This window comes from Mastacembelus armatus, chromosome 7, assembly GCF_900324485.2.
Source record: "Mastacembelus armatus chromosome 7, fMasArm1.2, whole genome shotgun sequence".
Taxonomy (NCBI): Eukaryota; Metazoa; Chordata; class Actinopteri; order Synbranchiformes; family Mastacembelidae; genus Mastacembelus; species Mastacembelus armatus.
In genome coordinates, this window is record NC_046639.1 from 19990709 (window position 1) to 20011835 (window position 21127).

The window sequence follows — 21127 nt, forward strand, 5'->3', positions numbered from 1 at the left end:
TTGGTGTAGTGCTGCTATAAGCAGAGTGGTCACCTTGGTGGTGAATTCAAGGACACTCCAACATCCCAGGCATGATATTTGCCTACAGACTTTATTATTATTTCTGTTAATGGCTAATGTGTGCTTCATTAAAGGGGCAGTTCAACATTTTGGGAATTATGCCTATTTACATTTTTGCCAGGAGTTAGAGAAGATTAGATTAATATCTGTTGGATGCCTGCGCACTAAATATGAAGCATGAGCTAGAAAAAGTTTAGCTTCACATTCATATGTCCCGCCAGATGTCACAACTTTTAAAAAATTTTTTTAAATTCAAAACCATGTACAGCTGATGCACAAACAATATATCACTGGAAAGCTCGTCTTTTCGGTGATGTAAACTTTTTCATGATGCAACAACAATAGTCCACCTTTCAAAAAAAGCAAAGTACTCAAAGTACTTGAAGACTTACTCATAACATCTCTATGAAAAGTCCAAACATGCATAGAAAAAAATGACTTTGTTCTGTCCATAAATGTCCAAAGTTTCAAATTGAGAAAAAAAAAAAAAATTTCTGTATGTTCCAACTTCTGTCAATATATACAAGTTACAGTTAGATAAATCAGACTGCTGGGGTAAAAAGTTCAGTGTAACCTTCACAAAGAGACTAAAGCAAATTTACCACGGATGTTAAGTTAAACACTGGCAGCACCACCAGCACATTATTCTTTATGATTATAAATGGAAAACAATGGCTGTCTCCACAATGTACTGTAAGGTTTGGAAAATGGTAACAAACTCTATATGTAATTGGCCTACACATAGAAGATCACTTGTAGTTTAAACAGAAAATGATTTGGCCACACGTTGGTGGGTGTACAAAAAAGTATGTATTAAACAGGAACAAGGTGTCATGTGGTTACCTTAATGATGGAAACAGAGTCTACAAATAAACACAATGTACCAAATAAACAGAGATGAGTCACAGAGCTCTGTTTGAGGTGAAGGGTTTACAGCTGAACAGACCTCCATGAAGACCACGAAGAGGATGTGCTTGTACAGAGAGCGAGGACATGAGAGATGTTAGAGCGAAGGAGAAAGGGAGGAAGGAAGAGTGCAGGTTGCTCCACAGTCTGTAGTGGAGTATTTGTTTACATGCTGCATGTTTTCGAGCCTTGTATTTCACAGTTGGCATGCTGCCCACTTGTCATGCTCCTCACAGTATAGCAGTAGTGTGATTACATGGCTGGTGCTGCCCTCTCCTTGGCCTTAACTCCCTCCTGTGGTGATGTTCCTGTTCAGCTCCACACTAATTAGTAGATGCATGTCTCGTTAACATTCAATTTGAAGGCCAATAGAGCGTCACACCATCGTCTTGTTCCTTTTTCCTTTCTTCAGTGCAACAGACAGTAACTGGCCTTCCTCCAACAGCAGCAGGGAGGAGTAGGTAGCTTTAACTGTGGTGTGATTTCCTCCTGGTGTATTTTCAGGTATCACTTTGCCTAAGAACCAAACAAGATTGATTGAAATTGTAAGACAAATGATCAAATCGCACTGGATAAGTCAGTGGACTTCAGATTAACCAAAAAAAAAAAAAAAGCTGTAACATTTCTTGTAATGAGTGGACAGTATTTCATCCTTTGCAGAAACACCCAAGTCACAGTAGGTTAATGCATTAAACACCGTCAGCATTTACCAACACGTAAGACATGAAGTGCCAAAACAGACGGTGTTGCTTTTGTACGGTTGTCTGAAATATGTCTAGATTTCATGCTCAGCCAAGCAGATTGTCTGATGGCATTAACCACTTGCTTTTGTCCTCCTTATCCATTCTATCGCCTCTTCTTATCTTCACATCTCTCCTCCCGCTCTTTGTCCCTCTTATCACTCTGTTCCTCCTCTCCTATTCCCTTTTCTCCTGCCCTCCTTCAGAGAGTAGTAGGCCAGAGAAGAGGGAGATCAAGTGTCCCACCCCGGGCTGTGATGGGACGGGTCACGTGACTGGTCTATACCCCCACCACCGCAGCCTGTCAGGCTGTCCGCACAAGGACAGGATCCCCCCGGAGAGTGAGTTTTTTTTTTTTTCTGTTGCTTAGAAGATGAAAATAAGCTCAGAGAGAGAAAAAAACTGACAACAGAGGGTAGTCTGACATTGATATAAGCCCACTGCTTCTCCTTACGTTAGGGTTAGACATCACAGAAATACTCAAATACCAGTCTAATCTTGATTAGTTAACATTTCACTTTAGCCTCTCATCATATGCTCAGACCATTCATGTATTTGCAGGACAAAACCAGTCCAGTACCTGCTAAATCTCTAATGTTGAGGCTACTGGTGTTATTTTGCTGAAAGGAGGTCCAGTTAGATATGTGAAAACTGTCAGGTCTGAAAGGCTGACTTACCAGCAAAAATTAAAATACTGCAGATGTTTTAATTTGGTTGTGTACAAATATCTGTAGAATGTTCGTCCTGCATAGCCCTCTGTTTTTATTGTAAAGATGCATCTTATCAGGCATATCAGACATATTTCTGTAGCCATGACTACAGTTCCATCATATCTAGTCAGTTCCCTGCTACTCTCTGATTAAGAGTCACTTCAAATTCCTGCAGGCATTTGTACTTAGGGACTGTACAAAAATTATTAGGATGTTCAGGGGAGGTCAGAAAATATTGAATTTTTTCTGAACAGCAGGGTCAGGTAATTATTTTTATGGTTTTTCTTACAGATTGTTATTTTACTTTAACTATGTTGAAAAATTTAGATAATAAAAAAATAGCGTAATGGAGCACGTGCCACACTTTCCACACTTTCTTCCTCCCCTCTGTGTGGGCTTAAGTCAGTTATTGATGGTGATTAATAAGTGTTGTAATATTTAAATTTGAACTGTTACAAAAGGGCAGATTCAACACATCCCCCACACTTAAAATATTCAAGCAGTCCTTAACATGGAAAATGTTTTAAATTCTTTAAATTACTTTGTGGGGTTTATCTGCCTGTGTATTCTGTCTTCTCTTCAGTTCTGGCTATGCATGAGAATGTCCTGAAGTGTCCAACACCTGGCTGCACCGGTCAGGGCCACGTTAACAGCAACCGCAACACACACCGCAGGTATTCACACATGCATCACAGTATACTGTCTGTGCAGATCTGTATGTGTGCATTTCTGCAGATGAGAGTGTTGAGCCCATTATGTGTGTTTGCCTTGGCAAGCTCATATTTTTATGTATGCTGGACAGCAGTCTTGTCAGTCCACATCAGCGTGATGCAGATTTACATGGTCAGCAACATGCTCTGCTGTTAATATTCATCTTTTTTCTCCTCCATTCCTCCAGTCTTTCTGGATGCCCCATTGCTGCTGCAGAGAAGCTGTCCAAGAGCCATGACAAGCAGCATCTCGCTCAGCCAAGCAGTGAACACCTCAAAGGAAGCCCCAATGACAGAGTGTTAAGGTGGGTGATCAAAAAAGACTCCAGTCTACTCTAGGCAATTTAAATTCTTCTTTTTCATTAGATACTGTGAATCCTGATTTAGGCAGAACTCACTAAGTGGTTCTTAGACAAATTAAAAAATAAAACTGAATACATACAATACAAAATGAATTAATGAATAATAACCTCACCTCCAGTCACATTTAGTCAAAGCTTGAATCAGGTCACACACTGCCACCCTGGCCTGGACGCCCTAACTCATCGTAACACAAACATGAAGAAAATGTGAAAATAGGGAATAAATAAAATGTGCCAAGACCAAAAAGGGAAAGAAGTAAAGATTATAAGAAAAAATTAAAGTTTTTACATTTGATTTTACACTCTATTTTAATGAATGAAGTAATAATTAATCTGTCCACTTATAGTTTTAGCTTGGGATATCCCTTTAATGCTTCTTAGCAGTTTCAGGGCTCCATAGATTGAATGGTGAATAACAAGAGCTAGAAGACACAGATTGGGCATAGTGACCCTTTCACCTACAGAAATACTGTCTCCTCCAGTCCAAGTTCCACACAACTAAATCCTTTTCAAGATTATTATTATTATGCTAAGTCCACGCTCCTCCTCATTGGTATTTTAATTAATAATGCAGCTGATAAGCTAATTATGCAAGTTATAGGGGCATTGCAGAGGATAGGAAAAATAATTGCTTTCCTTGAGGAAAACCTCATCAGTGGTCGGACAAAGCATTGAGGATTAAAACATAATAAGGTTTGCTTTGTATCTGCTTCTCAGATTGTTATTAAAGTGAACTTAATTGTCTGCTACGTTTAGGGCTGAAGAATTCCTCATGCAGTCTAATGGTATCCATGTTGAATTAATAAAAAGGAAAAAAACAATTCACTGTGATCAGGTGCAGAAAGTTTTAAAAATCCTCCCTTAGTCTGGCTCTTGTTGTGCACATATATTGTTGTTGTGCCAGTGTGACCACAGTGTGACTACAGGCCAGGTCGTGTAGCTTATTGATGAGGCTGTGGTTGGAGAGCAGAGGCTTTGATATGAACCTCGGTGAAAAAAGGGCTGGGTGGTGGACTCTGAGATTAAGACTCCACTCGCCCTTCTTTCTCTCCTCTCTCTTTCTCTTCCCCCACCCTTCTGCCTCTCCCTGGTCTATCAGTGGATTTACGCCAACAGGTCTGACAAAAGCCCAGGCTCTCCAGGAAAACGAGAGGGCTTAAAGCTCATAAATTCCATGCTGTACAACATGCAAATGTGCCCTCTGCTGATAAGAGAGCTTTTAATCCTGCTGCACTCCTGCTAAGTACACCGTTGCCCCCATCCTTACTCTCTCACTGTCACTCTACCTCCCTCTCTCATTCTCCTATTCTTTTTCCCCTCTATTTGTTTTTTTGATTGTGTGACTCTTTATTGCATCTGTCCTCCTTTATTTCCCATCTCTCCTCATTTATTCTGTTTTCTTCTATTCTGTTCAACTTTTTGCTTTGTCTCGAAACTCTCTCAATTCCTCATCACCATCCCTGCCCACGAGCTCTACCATGATGTTCTCTCATGCTCTGTATTCCCCCACACAGGCCCATGTGCTTTGTGAAGCAGCTGGAGGTGCCCCAGTACGGCAGCTATAGGCCCAACATGGCACCCGCCACGCCTCGTGCCAACCTGGCCAAGGAGCTGGAGAAGTACTCCAAGGTGTCCTTCGATTATGCAAGCTTTGACGCTCAAGTGTTTGGGAAGCGCATGCTAGCTCCAAAGATGCCCACCAGCGAAACCTCACCCAAAGCCTTCAAAAGTAAGAGATGGGTTGTTGGGACGTGTTCTGCAGACTTCATCCAATTTATAGCCAGTTAGCTTAACTTAGCATAAAGACTGGAAACAGAAGGAAGTGGTTAGCCTGTCTCTATTGAAAGGTAACAAAACCCACTAACATGTTACAGTTTTTACAACAAACATTAGCTTTTTTCTGCTACCCTCACACTTTGCCTCAGTTTTTTCACCCTTTATCTTAATTATTTGGTTGTATTACCAGCAATCAGGTGGACTTATATGCATGTATATGTCTGTATATATGTGTACATTTTGTTTGTTTACTACCCTCCTGTGTTGTGTCCTGCTTTTATGATCATCTGCTCGAAAATAAAATTTTCTGTCCTGCTGCAGCTAAGCCGTCATTCCCCAAGTCCTCATCGCCCAGCCTCAGTCTCCACGGTTATGGGAAGAGCTCCACTTTGACCTACGACTACTCCCATGAAGCCGAGGCCGCTCACATGGCAGCCACTGCCATCCTCAACCTGTCCACACGCTGCTGGGAAAAGCCTGAGAACCTCAGCACCAAGCCCCAAAACAAGGTGAGCAGATCGCATTTATCCATATATATACATGTTTTTCTGCAAGAATTAGTATTTATTAAAGACTAGAGGAAATAAATCCAGAACCACCCATCAACACTCAGATATTAAAAGGCTCAGTTGTGGGTGCTTTCATTATTATAAAGTGTTCTTCTCTCCATAGCACTCAGAGGAAGAGATTATTAGCTGATTGTAGTGCAGATTGAAACATTGCAGGCCACAGCTGGTGCGATGAGAGGGGAAAGTGATGGGTGTGCCTCTCTCTCCTCTCCTCACTCATTTTTTTTTTCTCTTGCCATCAACTCTGCATGAATATATCATCAGGAGGCATTGGCTTACAGCAACAGGATAGTGTTGAGATGCAGTTGCATCACCTCACCCATCCTCTTTCATACTTTCATCCATCCATCCCACACTTTTCATGTTGTTATTGAATTTGGCTGACTGCCAGTTCCCCGGATTACTTTTCCACCAGGTAGCCTTTTTTCATTATCTGCCGGACGGATCGCCCACTCTCTTTCCCCACCCTTTCTTTTATTTTCTTTTCACATCCCTTTTTACTGTTTTATCTCCCTCTCTCCCTCCCTGTGCAGTTGCCGTTTCTCTCTTACTCTATCTATACCATCTATCTCTCACTAACTCCCTCTTTCCCCTCTCTGTGCACAGGAGGTGTAATTGGAGCACCACTTTCCCCCCATATTGTGATTTTTAAAAGCCTTTTTGCCTCTCAGAGGAGAGAGAGTGACTGCTTCATCATTTTTCGATTTCCTGACATGGTTTTAGGAAGATAAAAAGTGAAGATTAATATCTCGGGCAGCACAGCAGAGAAAGGTGTTGTAGAGCGAGGCACCGATCCAAAAGTAAGCCTTAGCTGTGCAGTATTACGGCACAGATCAACCAGGGACTGATCTGGAGTCAGAATCAGAGCCAGCTGAAATCCAATATTGAAACATTGGAACACTGAGCCCATCAACCAGGGACGTTTCTGGGAACTGTTCCCGTTTTCTCTCCTCCACTCCTAACCCTTTGATTTTTCTGGCCCTTGACCAGCCAATATGAGCGCCATGTTAGATGAACACTGAAAGCATGGCTCTTCCCGCTCCTCTGTCTCTGTTCACCTGCCAGCACCATAATGTAGCACGGAGAGATGAACTGTGGTATTGGTGCTGTTGGCAAAGTATTTTACTGGAGTACATTAGATATGATTAGTAACTTGCCTAAATGATGAAGGTGCTGTTTTTGAACCTGTGCATGTAGCACTCCTTGGAAAAGTGGCTCCTGATGCTGCATGACTGTTCAAATGCCTGTTTGGTGAAAGCTTGAGGGCTCTGTAACAAGTTGATGAAGGTGGAAAGGTGGAAGTAGGAAAAAAATCTGTCATTTCACCACATGAAAGCTGAGTGGAATCTGAGTGTGAATTCAGACCTATGTGAGGTTATGCTTCAGAAAAATGTAGCTATGTGAATCGACTCAACAGGGTAATTAAATTAATCACAATCATCATCATACAGTGATGACATACAGTGTTTATGAGATGTTCTCTCATAAACACTGAAGTGCACCAGAGGAGACCGCATTACTAATTTGTCTATGAGAATATGATGATGTATTAATTTTACTTCAACTACCGTATGAAGTCCCAGACTCTTCAGATTGAAATGTTTGAAAATAATTATTTGCATTTATTTTCATAAGAATGATGTGGTGTTCACCAGTCTCCCTCTGCCCCTGCTTCTTTTATTAGGCTCAACAGTCGCTTAGCCACCCAGCTCCTGTTAGCTTAGCTTTTAGCTTTGCATTACATCAACATTTCACACTAATGTGTTGAGTTTTCATATTTTATATTTATATGATTTTATATTATTTTATGATTTAATGGTTTATTCCTATCAGGCATGGGTAGTCCATGTACTCTGAGGGACACTGTCCTGTATGTTTTCCAATTATCCCTGCCCTATTCACTGCTGATTACCTGGACCAGGTGTGTTCAGCCAATCAGAAGCTGGAAGATACCAATTCACTTTGTCTTCCCCCACTCCGCCCTCAGTGACCCTTGAGGACCAGAGTTGCCCACCCCAATTTATATAGTTTACATAATTTATTCATGCATTCATGATTATTTCAGAATGTCTTTAGTTATTTGCGCTTAAACACTTTGAGACTCCATAACTAATAGAATAAGGCATTCAGAAATATTATTCGGTGGCTTCATGAAAACCCTGTTTTCTCTCCAGGAAATGGACATTGAGGTGGATGAGAACGGCACCCTGGACCTGAGTATGAAGAAGCCTATTAAACGAGAGGGCAGTCTGTCTGGCACCAGCCCAGGGGTTCGGTCCCCAGACCCTTCTTCCTCCTCCTCATCCTCGCTCCATCACAGTGGCAGCAGTGGGATGACATCACCGAACCTACAATCCTACAAGCAGGAGGACTGGGAGGGTCCACTGGATTACACCAAGCCCAACCGCCAAAGGGAGGAGGAAATGGATGAGGTCAGTACAATTATACTGAGCAAAACTACAAGCTCCAAAACCTGCAATATTTCCTGTGATATCAGTCACAGAGGGAGTGTTGCAACATAAATAACAACAGACAAAATCCCCCCTAAGCTCTTTGAATAAAAAACTTTTAATTTTGTCTTTGTCTAATCCCCTTGCCTTATTTCCTGTTCCCTTTTCCTCTTTCTATTATTCATTTATTTCACTGAAATGTGAGAGTTACTGTATTGTTAAAACATTGCACCGCGCAACAGAGGTGGTGTGTCAGGTGCATTGCACCATCCTGGCTTTGGCATATGCTAATTTTTTACTCCTTTGAACTTTTTCAAAAGAAATATAAAGGGTCTTGATGATACATTTTTTATGAGGATATTCTGCATTTGGAAACATCACTTGTCTACACAAGAATAAAGGGGGTGAGAGCAGAGACTTGTGTACACATGGTGGCTTGGCAAAGTTTCTTTGCATGTGTACAAATATGCAAACTGTTTTGATAAAGTCATCACTCAAAATGGTCTAAAAAAGTCAACCCAGCTAACAACATTCATACAATGTGAATAACAAAAGGACTGCAGTAGACCTACCAGTGCATACGACACATGCACTGGACACAGCGTGCTCATCTTCAGTTTTCTGCCTTTTTCAGATGGAGCACACTGGCCAGTCTTTCGTCTCGTCTGATGCAGAGGACTGTGACATGATGCAGGACAGTCTGGAGGAGAGGAAGTACCCAGGAGAGGTCACAACCCCAAGCTTCAAGGTCAAGTTCCAGCCCAAGGACACCAAGAAAGAGCTGCTGTCGTAAGTAACAGCACAACACAATGTCAACATCATGTTGGTGCTAAAGAAAAAGACTCTGTGCATTCTAACTTTGTATCTCTCTTCCTCACCCTGTCCAGGTGCCCTACACCTGGTTGTGACGGCAGCGGGCACATCACTGGAAACTATGCGTCCCATCGCAGGTATGCACAGCTGCAGACTTAATGCAGTATAGCAGAATATATACCATGAAATATTAGCCCTACTGAGACCCCTCTACTGCCCATTCTCCACCTAAAGCAAGCACACCACGTCTAATTCAAATATTTTATTTGATCCTGACATGCCAGAGGCAGTAATGTAGCGTGAGCCCAGGAAGCAAAGACGGTCATTGACTTTGATATGCATCAGTAATTTACCTCTTGCCGTCTGTCCTCTTCTTCCTAAATGACCTTGGTATGCCTTGCATTCTTGATTTCCCTTCACTCATGTCTTTCTTCTCTCTCCTTTCACTCCGTTCACACTGCCTTTCCTCCCTCCCTTTCCCGTCCTTCTCTTCCACTGTCATTCGCTCTTTCTGCTTTCTGTTTTTCTCTCAGTCTGTCTGGGTGTCCTCTCGCTGATAAGAGCCTTCGGTCCCTCATGGCGGCCCACACCCCTGAACTCAAGTATGTCTGCTCTACACCTTCACTGCCTTTTCACTGCCACTTCAGTGTACTGCTACTGACACCGTCCAGTGCCACAGAGCTTTATTCTGCTGACAGTATTTTTTGTTTCTTGCTGCTGCTGCATCTGTCAGGGTACTTTTTTTCTGCATCTGGCTTAGACTGTGCTTGCTTTCACTTCAGGCTGTTCATGTGAACGTGAAGTAAAACTTTAATTCTGTAGTATATATGGCTCTTTATTAGAAACTAAAGCTTTCACAGCTCACTATAGACATACAAGAGGCGTATGATGGCAAAGAGTATGGGAAGACTTTAAGTCAAACATGCATAAAGATGAATAAAAAATTGCAGACCATTTTCATTTCCTTTGAGAAGAAACCCAACTATGACGTATCTGCTTATTGTTACTTTTCTGCTAACTTTGTATCGAATGGTCAACACTCCTGTGCTCTCTCCTAGATGTCCCACTCCAGGATGTGATGGCTCAGGTCACATCACAGGAAACTACGCCTCCCACCGAAGGTACAAACAAAAAACACAAGAACGCGCACACACACACACACAGACACAAAGACACAGACACACAGTGAGTCAGAGAGGCCTAGTGACAGTTCATGGCAGAATTAGACAGGGACCACATACTCACACGTTTCCACACCTTTCCATTGTCCTGTTTTTGGCCATATTAGAGTTTTTGAGTTGATTTGGGTTGTAATTTGGTTGAACAAGTTCTGTAAAACTATTCTTCCATATAATGTTCTCTCTCTTTAGCAGCAATCACTTCACCGAACCTTTTTTTCAACCCTATGTTATCAACTCCATACTTTCTGTTTTCAGTCTCTCTGGGTGCCCGCGTGCCAAGAAAAGTGGAATTAAAACTCCTACCAAGGACAACCAGGAGGACTCCGAGCTTTTAAAGTTCGTACCGCTCAGAAAGCCATAATGTCTGCTTTTAGCAAGACTGACGGTAAAAGTAAAATGCAATAAAAAAAAAAAAGAGATAGAGCGAAGGAGAGAGAGGAAAGTCACTGAAAGTTACTCACGCACAGGCAGTTGCCTGCACCCGTAATTGAATCCAAAAATCAGGCCCTTACTGATGGGAAAATACACTTACTGCAGATACTGATTCTGAATGTAGTTTATGGCAGAGTATCATAGAGCAGATTGTCAGTACATAAGAAATACATGGGCTTCATGTTGAATTTGCACACAATTTAATTTAACAACATGTCTATAACAGCATGTATTAAACCATAATGACTCCAGTGTCACTAATGTTATTCAATGAATAAATGATATCAAACACAATCTAAGCAAATGAATTTGGCCCAGTAGAGAAAGTATATAATTTAAATCTTTATTATAATATAATATTCTTAGCTTTCTCTACAGGTAATGATTTTGAATTCTTCTTGACTAACCTTTGTGCCTTCTCACTCTTTTTATTCCTTTTCTCACTGCCTGGCTTCAACACTTCTCCCTTTCCTGCTGCACACTTCTGCTCTCGTCTTTTTCCTGTTTTCCTACTTTCCTCTGCTCCCTGCAGATGCCCGGTGCCGGGCTGCGACAGTCTGGGCCATATCAGCGGGAAGTACGCCACGCACCGTAGCGCGTATGGGTGTCCGCTGGCAGCCCGCAGACAGAAGGAGGGTCTCCTGAATGGCACACCCTTCAACTGGAAGGCCTTTAAGACGGAGGGGCCAACTTGTCCCACCCCTGGCTGCGACGGCTCTGGGCATGCTAACGGAAGCTTCCTCACACACCGCAGGTACGCTGCGTACAGGCAGTTTCTTTAACTAAAGATGATGGTTGTGGGCCTGTTTCTGCTTCTGTAAATTAGGAGAAAATAGCATGAATTTAGACTTGGTTTGACAAGAAACAACTACGGAAATAAAGTCCTGTGCGAGAAAGATCGTGGGACTTCTATGTTTGTGTTTCTCTATTATACACGATTGAATAGTTCAGCATTTTAGGAATTACTATTCCCTTTCTTGCTTATTTTTAATTTGATAGAAGAAAAAAAATGTTCTTTGTCTAAGAAGCAATCACAGCTTATATCTCCCTGAAAAAAAAAAATCATGGCATAGTGTTGATTAAGTTTTAGAAATGTTGGTAAGTCTGTTTTTGTCAAATGTGATGGCTCAGGCCACAGTGTAATGTGTGTGTGAGTGACTGCTGTGTGTGTCTCCAGCCTTTCAGGATGCCCCAGGGCCTTGTATGCCAAGAAGAAGGCCAAGTTCCCCACAGAAGAATACCTGAGCACCAAGTTCAGAGCCAGTGATGGTGAGATGTGGTGAAAAGGTGTAAATCTGTGTGTTATTAAAGATGTTATTTTAACATCTGCAGAAGTTATACCTGTTGTTATCGTTTTGTTATAGCTGAGTCCAGGTATATGGAGGACTAGGATTCGGAATATGGCTCCAAGTCAATACATCAATTTAAGAAAACCAATGTATTTTTATCCAGAATGTAAAGACAAATGCATGGAGCAGCTAAAAGCTACAAATCAGACAAGTCTTTCTCTGCTCTAAAGTGTCTGGCTTCTCCTTTAGTTTTGGACAACGATGAGGACATCAAGCAGCTCAACAAAGAGATCAATGACCTCAACGAATCCAACAATGAAATGGAAGCTGACATGGTGAACCTGCAGACTCAGGTGTGTTTCTGGTTTACTCTGACCGTCAAATGTGATGGGTTCTTACAGGACAAATGTGCTGATGTGTCTTATCAGATGTAGAGTATATGTTGTCTGTAAATTTAAAGCACTGTCCATTTATATACTGTTGACATAGACATAGACAGGTAGCAACATTTCTTCCTGGGGAAGTGAGACTATGTCTCTTTTAAAGAAGAAATACCACAGTCTTTGAAAGGAAAAACTGAATTTACAAGCAATTAAACTCACCCTTGCTCATTTAAATACAATCAGGGTCTGAAGTTACCAGTAGCTTATAGTGGCACATATCAGCAAACCTTAGGTGTTGTGTATATAAAACAATTTGTGATGACAGTTTTCATCAAAACTCACTCAGTCCTGCTCTAAAGGACATTAGAACAAACCGAACAGACCTACTTTTAACATTTGCAGATAAAGTCTCATGCTGTGTTACCGCTGGTAGAAACCCTGCTGCTGTGTGTTGCAGATCTCCTCCATGGAGAAGAACCTGAAAAGCATTGAGCATGAGAACAAGATGATCGAGGAGCAGAATGAGGCTCTGTTCATGGAGCTTTCTGGTCTCAGCCATGCCCTGATCCGCAGCCTGGCCAACATACGCCTGCCACACATGGTGAGATGATACCCCCACATACACACGCAGCTGGACCTAATCACACACACCTTTTTGATCATGTGTGGGTGTTGAAAAGCACAGAGACATTTGTTTCCTTCTCATGATGTTGGTTGTTGTTTGCACCACAGCAGGAGCCAATCACTGAGCAGAACTTTGACAGCTATGTGAGCACCCTGACCGACATGTACACCAACAAGGACTGCTTCCAGAGCCCCGAGAACAAGGCTCTGCTGGAGAGCATCAACAAGGCTGTGAAGGGCATCAAAGTCTGAGGCTTACCACACACACACACACACACGCACGCACACACACACACACACACACATATACACAAACACACACACACGAAGAGAGTGCAAACTGTCCCAAAACCCAGAAGCATGATGGATGTGGAGATGGAGGGATGTAGAGATGAAGGAAATATGTTGACATAATCACAATATATTGAAATATGATTCAAAACAAAAAGGGAATTCAGGTTATTTAAATAAATGGCAACTTAAAAAAACAACCCAGGGAACGCTCTGTTGAACGAGAAGTGACGCGGACCAAAATTCACACCATGCTGCTGCTGGGATTAGGAGGAGGACACAGATCCTTCAGTCAGAATGGATGGAAAAGAAGAATTACCTTATTACAGACTGCATCTGGGGGATTTAATATGCTGTATGTTTACCAGTTGTCTCTTTTGTGTCCTTAACCATTTTTGGAGAAAGTTTCACTCTTCTGTGGCTAATCGGTTTCTGTGTGTCACATCGACTAAAACACAGTGGAAAGCAAACACGGCATTGCTCAAAGGACCTAGGCGACCTAAAGAGTAACAACATGGAGACTTTCAGCACTGTATTGCAGCATTCGGTGTGGCAAGTGTGTGTTCGTTGGCTGTCCGATTCATGACCGCAAACACCCCAGCAATATGAAGCATGCACTAAACAGAATTTGTGTTTGCTTTGTGGTATTACTGTGGCAAAGACGTCAACAGCACAATGTTGACTTGGTTTAGCAGGAAAAATTCTTCAAACAAGGTCATGAGACAGAACCAGGATGAGTGGAGGCTTATTTTTCATGGGACAGCAAAAATCTTGGTTTAAAAAAGCAGCAGATAAATCCCATTGTTTTCTTTATTTCAACTGAAATAATAGTAATAGTGTGCACACATTTCAATTCAGTTAGTCATATCAATAGTATTTATCAACATAGGAGTTGCACTTCATTTCAACGAATAGTTTTGTGGTACAATAATTATTGTTATATATGACTTATTTAAACCTGTGACCTTTTAAATTGTAACTTATTGCTGTTTATGTTATTGAGGTTTATTTATTTGAAGCAATCTATTTATTAACATTGTTTTGTATTACACAAAAATGCATCTTTACTGATTATCATGGTCAAAGCGATTTGCAAATGTCTTAGTCGATATTTTAAGAATCTATATAGGTACCTGACGAGGCATGTTTTGTTTTGAGTACTTTTTAAAAACATTTTTAAGTGCAAATGTTTTATAACTTAAACAATTTTTGATAATTTTACAAAAAAAAAAACAAAATCATATTTTTTTGGGATTGTTCTTGTTTTTTCTCCCTTTTGTTTACGTTCTTTCTGTTCCTGCTACATTCAGAAATCCACTGCTGAGAATAAAAGAAAGTATGTATTTATTATTTATTTAATATCAAAGGAATGGACTGATATGGCTGTATATTTATTTTGTTATTTATGTGCGTGATGTGACGGTTGAGTCTGAGTAGTCTTAAAGATCCACTGCTAATATTTAAATAAAGAGACAAAATCAATACAATACTGTTTGATTACTTAGGTATAGACCTAAACATACCAGCAGCTGATTGTAAAGACAAAAAATAACCGAACAAAAGCAATCACTGTTCTGTTGCTATCTGGTCCCTGGGTGTTTGCTTTTGTCAGGTGAAAGAAAACCAAGAAAATAATATAAAAAAAAAAAAAAATTAGAGTTAAAAAAATGTTACCTCTCCCAAGCACGTTGTAGCGGCCAGCTCTGGCTCACCCAAAACCTCTGTAATGTACCAGAGATGCTTCGGTGATGCTTTTTGTTATTTTTCTGTATTGTTTTCATCAGTTTCATGGTACATGTATAGAGCTCTGTTCCAGCGGTGTTTTAAGCTGGACATATGGGTCGAAAACACACACAGCAACATATCCAAGCCCTGAGGATACTTTAGGATGGCCTCCTTTGACAAACTTTTATCAGATAAACATACACACCCTTGTAGCCTTACTCTAGATTTTAATTTTTGATGCACAAAGTGCCACTGAGAAAAAAAGAGAACTCACTTTCTTTCCTGATTCTTCGCATTTCTGCAATGTAACAGTGTCTGGTCCCGGAAAGACCATGGCATCAAGAGAGTGGTGATTGTTTCAGATGCCTTTATTTCTCTGCCAAGATGGCCATAAGTACACTATATATACATTCTGTATAAATAGATTTTAAAGATGCTATATATATATATATATATATATATGAATATAAACATACATATATTTTTCCAGTGTAATTGTTGACTTGCTCTTCTTCTCTTATCTTAACTAAGGGTCACTAGCTGTCTAGCAGAGGTGTGAGTGGCGTTGTAAATGGGAGGCCATTACACCTTATTTAATATCACTAAGACCTGCTCAACTGTGGCTTTAAACATACCATTCAGCCATGCTGAAGGAAAAGTAGGCTTTGTTGATGACACAGTACTATACTTTGGAAATGTTTTCACAGGTTTCCTTTTTTCCTTACCTTTGTTTATCTGTCCTTGATCCAGACATGTCAAAAACATCTACTGTGTGTTGTACTACTGATTCTGAGATATGACTGTCAATTTGAAACTAGATGGTTGGCTCTTTGTTGCTAAGTGTTGTGAGTTCATGTACAGTAAAAAAAGATGATGCCTCTGAATAATGTTCTGCACATAGTGTTTGGCAGCATTGTGCAGTTATTGTATTGTTAATGGTAAGGCCAGCTCGCTATGAGCCCATTCTTTCTAATGTTGAACCAAGCAAATGGGGACACTAGTGTACCCTGCCTTTGAGTGATCTGTTGCAGCTACTGTGGTGTATAGTATGATACCCTTGTGTAACGCTGATGTCAAAGGCATGTTGTAAATGTGCTTTTAGCCGATGTAGAATGAAACTCCTTTGTGCACTTTCTAACCATTGAAAATGCCAGCATTTGAGTCTCAGCTTGGGAGAACCCCAATAGCAGGCAATAGCAAGTATTCACCTCCACTGGAGGGCGCATTACAAAGCATTGTCACACTTGTTCGTTGCTGTTCATATAGAGAACAACCTGTGTCTTATGTCCGAGACGTCTCTTTGATTCAGGGGGTGATGTACAAAAAGGAAGTGGTGCTTTCTTTTCAAAACAAAAACCAAAAGAGATTGACAGGAAGCAGAGTTTGGTTCTCAGGTGACTGGGGAGAGCTGCTAAAGCAGAACAGAGCAATGCCATAGGTCAGCCAGTCAGCTGAGGCTAGAGGCGATAGCAGCGGCTGGATCGAGGCCCCGTGTGAAATGAGATGAGTGCGTGGGAGTGGGAAATTGATTTGCCAGGCTACAGCGCTCTTCCCCTTGTTTTAGGAGGGGGCGTTTGTTGCATAAATATGTGTCTTTCACTCAAAAAGAATGTCAAAGCTTTTTATGACTTTTAAACCCTCCGCCCTCATCCCCCCTTCTTCATATCTAGTGTAACCTTTCCTCAGGAAAGATAGTTTTGATGCATTTGGTTAACAAAGTAGCATTTTTTCTTCTCTTGAAATGCACGAGAATACTACCCGAGAGTGTTAAGACTGTGAATATTCTCCTAACTTATTTGATAATGCATGACCCCTTTTAAACTGCTTGATGAAATTGTCTACTGAGGTATGTAAATGAATAACACTGAGGCAATGAAAGCATAGCATTTTCAAAAAATGTCAGTGGAGAAAACAAATGCAGCCTGTGATTGGTTCTGCACGCCCGCGCTGTATGTTTTCTTATTTCCATAAGAGTGCTGAGTGACAGAGTGAGGAGTTTTATTATTCTAAATAGCAGAGGAAATTATAAAACCTAGCTGGTCAGGGCCCAGTTTTCCCTGAAGCACCTGAAATGAAAATGAATTTAACATGAAGACGCTTTTCACGTAAACCATCCCTTTGTTTCTGGCCTTCATGTTCGCTTCAGACGTGTGCGTCAGCAGCCAAGTTGACACACGCCATGTACAAAAGGTCTCATAAGAAAGAAGATGTGAAGTTGAGTGGCACTTTTTATCAAGCTGAGCAAAACCAAAAGCGCCCCCCCCCCCCTTCCTGCTGTAGTTAGAAGCTGTGTGGTCTTATCATGTGTGCCTTTCTCACTCCACTCATTTCAATATATGGGATGTTTACATTTGTCAAACCCAGTTCTGATACTGCTGAAACCACTTCGTCTACATCTAGATCCAGATCTCTTAGCCAATACTTTCTGGGGGAAGTTGGGTGTGTGCTGTGGGGTCTGGAGTTGTGGAGGGGGGGGGGGTCACTCTGTATAGAGAAACAAAATAAAGGTGTCTTTCATGCACCGGTAGAATCTAACAGACAAAAAAAAAAAAAAAAAAAAGAAAACCAACAGGCTTTTGTTAGACTAAAGAAACTGTGCTGTCATTCTGTCAATCCAGGTACCAAACTGCATGGACAGTTTCTGTGAAGGAATCTGAAGATCATCATCATCATCATCATCATCCCTAGATAATGCATCAGTGTGCAGGGCATTATTTTGAAACAAGTGAAAGTCTCTGTACATATTTGTATTAAGAAGAAACAGTGTTATTGTTGTTCTATTGAAAACACAAAAAAAAAAGAAGAGTTTGTGACAGAAAAAAAAATCCACAGCCAAGGGTTGTCCTGCTCAGACATTTTTACAGAGATGAGCTATTTTTACTGGTGATTTTCTAGGCATTGATATTGATATCCTTTTAAGAAAGTACAAAACTTCCAAAATTACAAGCACTTCCACAATGATAGATTGTATGGTAATTTTTGTTACTTTTGTAGATGTGGTTGTTTCTTTGCTACTGCGCCATTTTGTAAAGTGGGACAGGCCTTGGCTGTGTGTCCTCGGGGTCTTCTATTTTGTTTGTTTTTTTTAGGGATTTTTATTTGTTTGTTTGTTTGTTTGGGAAGTAAAACACTGTAGATGGGCTGAATTTGTGACTGTGTGTTTGTGTACTTGTGTACATGTTCCCCTGTTCCTGTGTCAGTGTTATAAACCAGAAAAGTGATGTCAGTTATTGTGGGGGTACGAACCATTTTACTGTTCTCTATGAAAAACACAAATAAAGAATCATAGACATGAATGCCTCTGTCATATTGCTGTGTGTGTATGAGTGTGTTTATGTGGACCTGCTGGTGTTACTCAAAACCTGTTTAAAAGCTCACATTAAGGGGACTGGCCTTTCTCACTCAATCTCAATCTCTCAATCATTTCACAGTGAGGACTTGGTCCAAGGCTAGGGTTAGTGACAGTGAAGTGGTACAGTGGTACAGCGAAGGTTAGGATTACAATGAAGGGTTAGAATTACAGTGAATGATAGGATTACAGTGAAGGTTAGGATTACAGTGAATGTTAGGATTACAGTGAAGGTTAGGATTACAATGAAGGGTTAGGATTACAGTGAATGTTAGGATTACAATGAAGGGTTAGGATTACAGTGAATGTTAGGATTACAGTGAAGGTTAGGATTACAATGAAGGGTTAGAATTACAGTGAATGATAGGATTACAGTGAAGGTTAGGATTACAGTGAATGTTAGGATTACAGTGAAGGTTAGGATTACAATAAAGGGTTAGGATTACAGTGAATGTTAGGATTACAATGAAGGGTTAGGATTACAGTGAATGTTAGGATTACAGTGAAGGTTAGGATTACAGTGAATGTTAGGATTACAGTGAAGGTTAGGATTACAATGAAGGGTTAGGATTACAGTGAATGTTAGGATTACAATGAAGGGTTAGGATTACAGTGAATGTTAGGATTACAGTGAAGGTTAGGATTACAATGAAGGGTTAGAATTACAGTGAATGTTAGGATTACAATGAAGGGTTAGGATTACAGTGAATGTTAGGATTACAGTGAAGGTTAGGATTACAATGAAGGGTTAGAATTACAGTGAATGTTAGGATTACAATGAAGGATTAGGATTACAGTGAATGTTAGGATTACAATGAAGGGTTAGGATTACAGTGAATGTTAGGATTACAGTGAAGGGTTAGGATTACAGTGAATGTTAGGATTACAGTGAAGGGTTAGGATTACAGTGAATGTTAGGATTACAGTGAAGGGTTAGGATTACAATGAAGGGTTAGGATTACAGTGAATGTTAGGATTACAGTGAAGGGTTAGGATTACAATGAAGGGTTAGGATTACAGTGAAGGGTTAGGATTACAGTGAATGTTAGGATTACAGTGAAGGGTTAGGATTACAATGAAGGGTTAGGATTACAGTGAAGGTTAGGATTACAATGAAGGGTTAGGATTACAGTGAAGGTTAGGATTACAATGAAGGGTTAGGATTACAGTGAAGGTTAGGATTACAGTGAAGGGTTAGGATTACAGTGAATGTTAGGATTACAGTGAAGGATTAGGATTACAGTGAACTGTTAGGATTACAGTGAAGGGTTAGGATTACAGTGAAGGGTTAGGATTACAGTGAAGGGTTAGGATTACAATAAAGGGTTAGGATTACAGTGAAGGGTTAGGATTACAATGAAGGGTTAGGATTACAGTGAATGTTAGGATTACAGTGAAGGGTTAGGATTACAATGAAGGGTTAGGATTACAGTGAAGGTTAGGATTACAGTGAAGGGTTAGGATTACAATAAAGGGTTAGGATTACAGTGAAGGGTTAGGATTGCATTGAAGGGTTAGGATTACAATAAAGGGTTAGGATTACAGTGAAGGGTTAGGATTGCATTGAAGGGTTAGGATTACAATAAAGGGTTAGAGTTACAGTGAAGGGTTAGGATTATAGGGCAGCATGGTGGATGAGTGGCTAGCACTGTTGCCTCACAGCAAGAAGGTCCTGGGTTCACAACCCGGCCTTTCTGTGTGGAGTTTGCATGTTCTCCCTGTGCTTGGGTGGGTTTACTATGGTTTTCCTCCCACAGTCCAAAAACATGCATGTCAGGTTGATTGGTGACTCTAAATTGCCCATAGGAGTGAGTGTGAGTGTGGTTGTTTGTCTCTATGTGGCCCTGTGATGGACTGGTGACCTGTCCAGGGTGTACTCCTGCCTTCCACCTGAAAGAGAGGTGGCATAGGCTCCAGCAGATCCCTGTGACCCTGGTTAAAGGAATAAGTGGGTATAGATAATGGATGGATGGGTTAGGATTAAAGTGAAGGTTTAGGATGAAAGCACATTTAAATGTGTATGTGTGTGCTGTTATACATCTTTATTTACCACTTTGAGTTTTAGTGCTAAATAGCCAGATTTGAAACTTTTGCTCAAAGCTATTATACTCATTGACTTTCTGAACTAAGACTAATTCGCTCTGACCTCTTTTACGGCTGCCTGGACAACAACATCAAACCACCTCCTGGAAGAATTTAACAGTTCCCAACAAACAATAATTATGAGCCATGTTTTTCCCCTTCTTGTCAGCAGGTGTCACTGGTTGTTACCATAGAAACACAAGTCTTTCCTAAGAAGATTCATTTTTTAGATTTATAACAACTCAGAGTTTATTGTTGTGGTACTGACTGATTTTAAACACATGTTAAGAATGTTAGACCGATGTAACACCACAGAACAGAATGAAACCACGTCAAGCTTTAGAAGGTTAGAACTGTGTTAGATTCAGGTTAGAGGTTAGGGTTATTTAGTTGTGATGGTTAGCAAGACACTAGGGAATGCATTATCTCAGTTAAGGCCCACAGAAATATAGAAAACTATGTGTGTGTTTGTGTGTAAAAGAGAAAAGGTATTCATCTAACGTTACTATAATGGGGTTTGTGATATGTCCACGGAATTCATGGCCAAATAGGAACAGTCTTCATGATGGCTGAACAAAATGGGGGATTTGCTGTTGATGGGACGTTTTTCCTTTAAACAGCACTGACATCTGCTGGACCATTTAGTGAATAAACATGTCGTGTGGAGTCAGTAAG

The 21127-nt window shown here is 40.7% G+C and overlaps 1 protein-coding gene across 1 annotated transcript in view; it reads left to right on the plus strand.

Moving 5' to 3' along the window:
• Positions 1-13283, plus strand: part of myt1b (myelin transcription factor 1b) — an 80285-nt gene extending 67002 nt beyond the window's left edge. The window contains exons 8-22 of the mRNA XM_026333367.1: positions 1913-2047; positions 3000-3090; positions 3315-3431; positions 5003-5217; positions 5586-5773; positions 8008-8265; positions 8918-9072; positions 9171-9233; positions 10155-10217; positions 10533-10613; positions 11242-11463; positions 11887-11978; positions 12248-12351; positions 12839-12982; positions 13114-13283. Of these exons, the coding sequence (XP_026189152.1) occupies positions 1913-2047; positions 3000-3090; positions 3315-3431; positions 5003-5217; positions 5586-5773; positions 8008-8265; positions 8918-9072; positions 9171-9233; positions 10155-10217; positions 10533-10613; positions 11242-11463; positions 11887-11978; positions 12248-12351; positions 12839-12982; positions 13114-13257 (2072 nt within the window). The 3' untranslated portion in view covers positions 13258-13283. The remainder of the gene's footprint in view (positions 1-1912; positions 2048-2999; positions 3091-3314; positions 3432-5002; positions 5218-5585; positions 5774-8007; positions 8266-8917; positions 9073-9170; positions 9234-10154; positions 10218-10532; positions 10614-11241; positions 11464-11886; positions 11979-12247; positions 12352-12838; positions 12983-13113) is intronic.
• The last annotated feature ends 7844 nt before the right edge of the window (positions 13284-21127 follow it).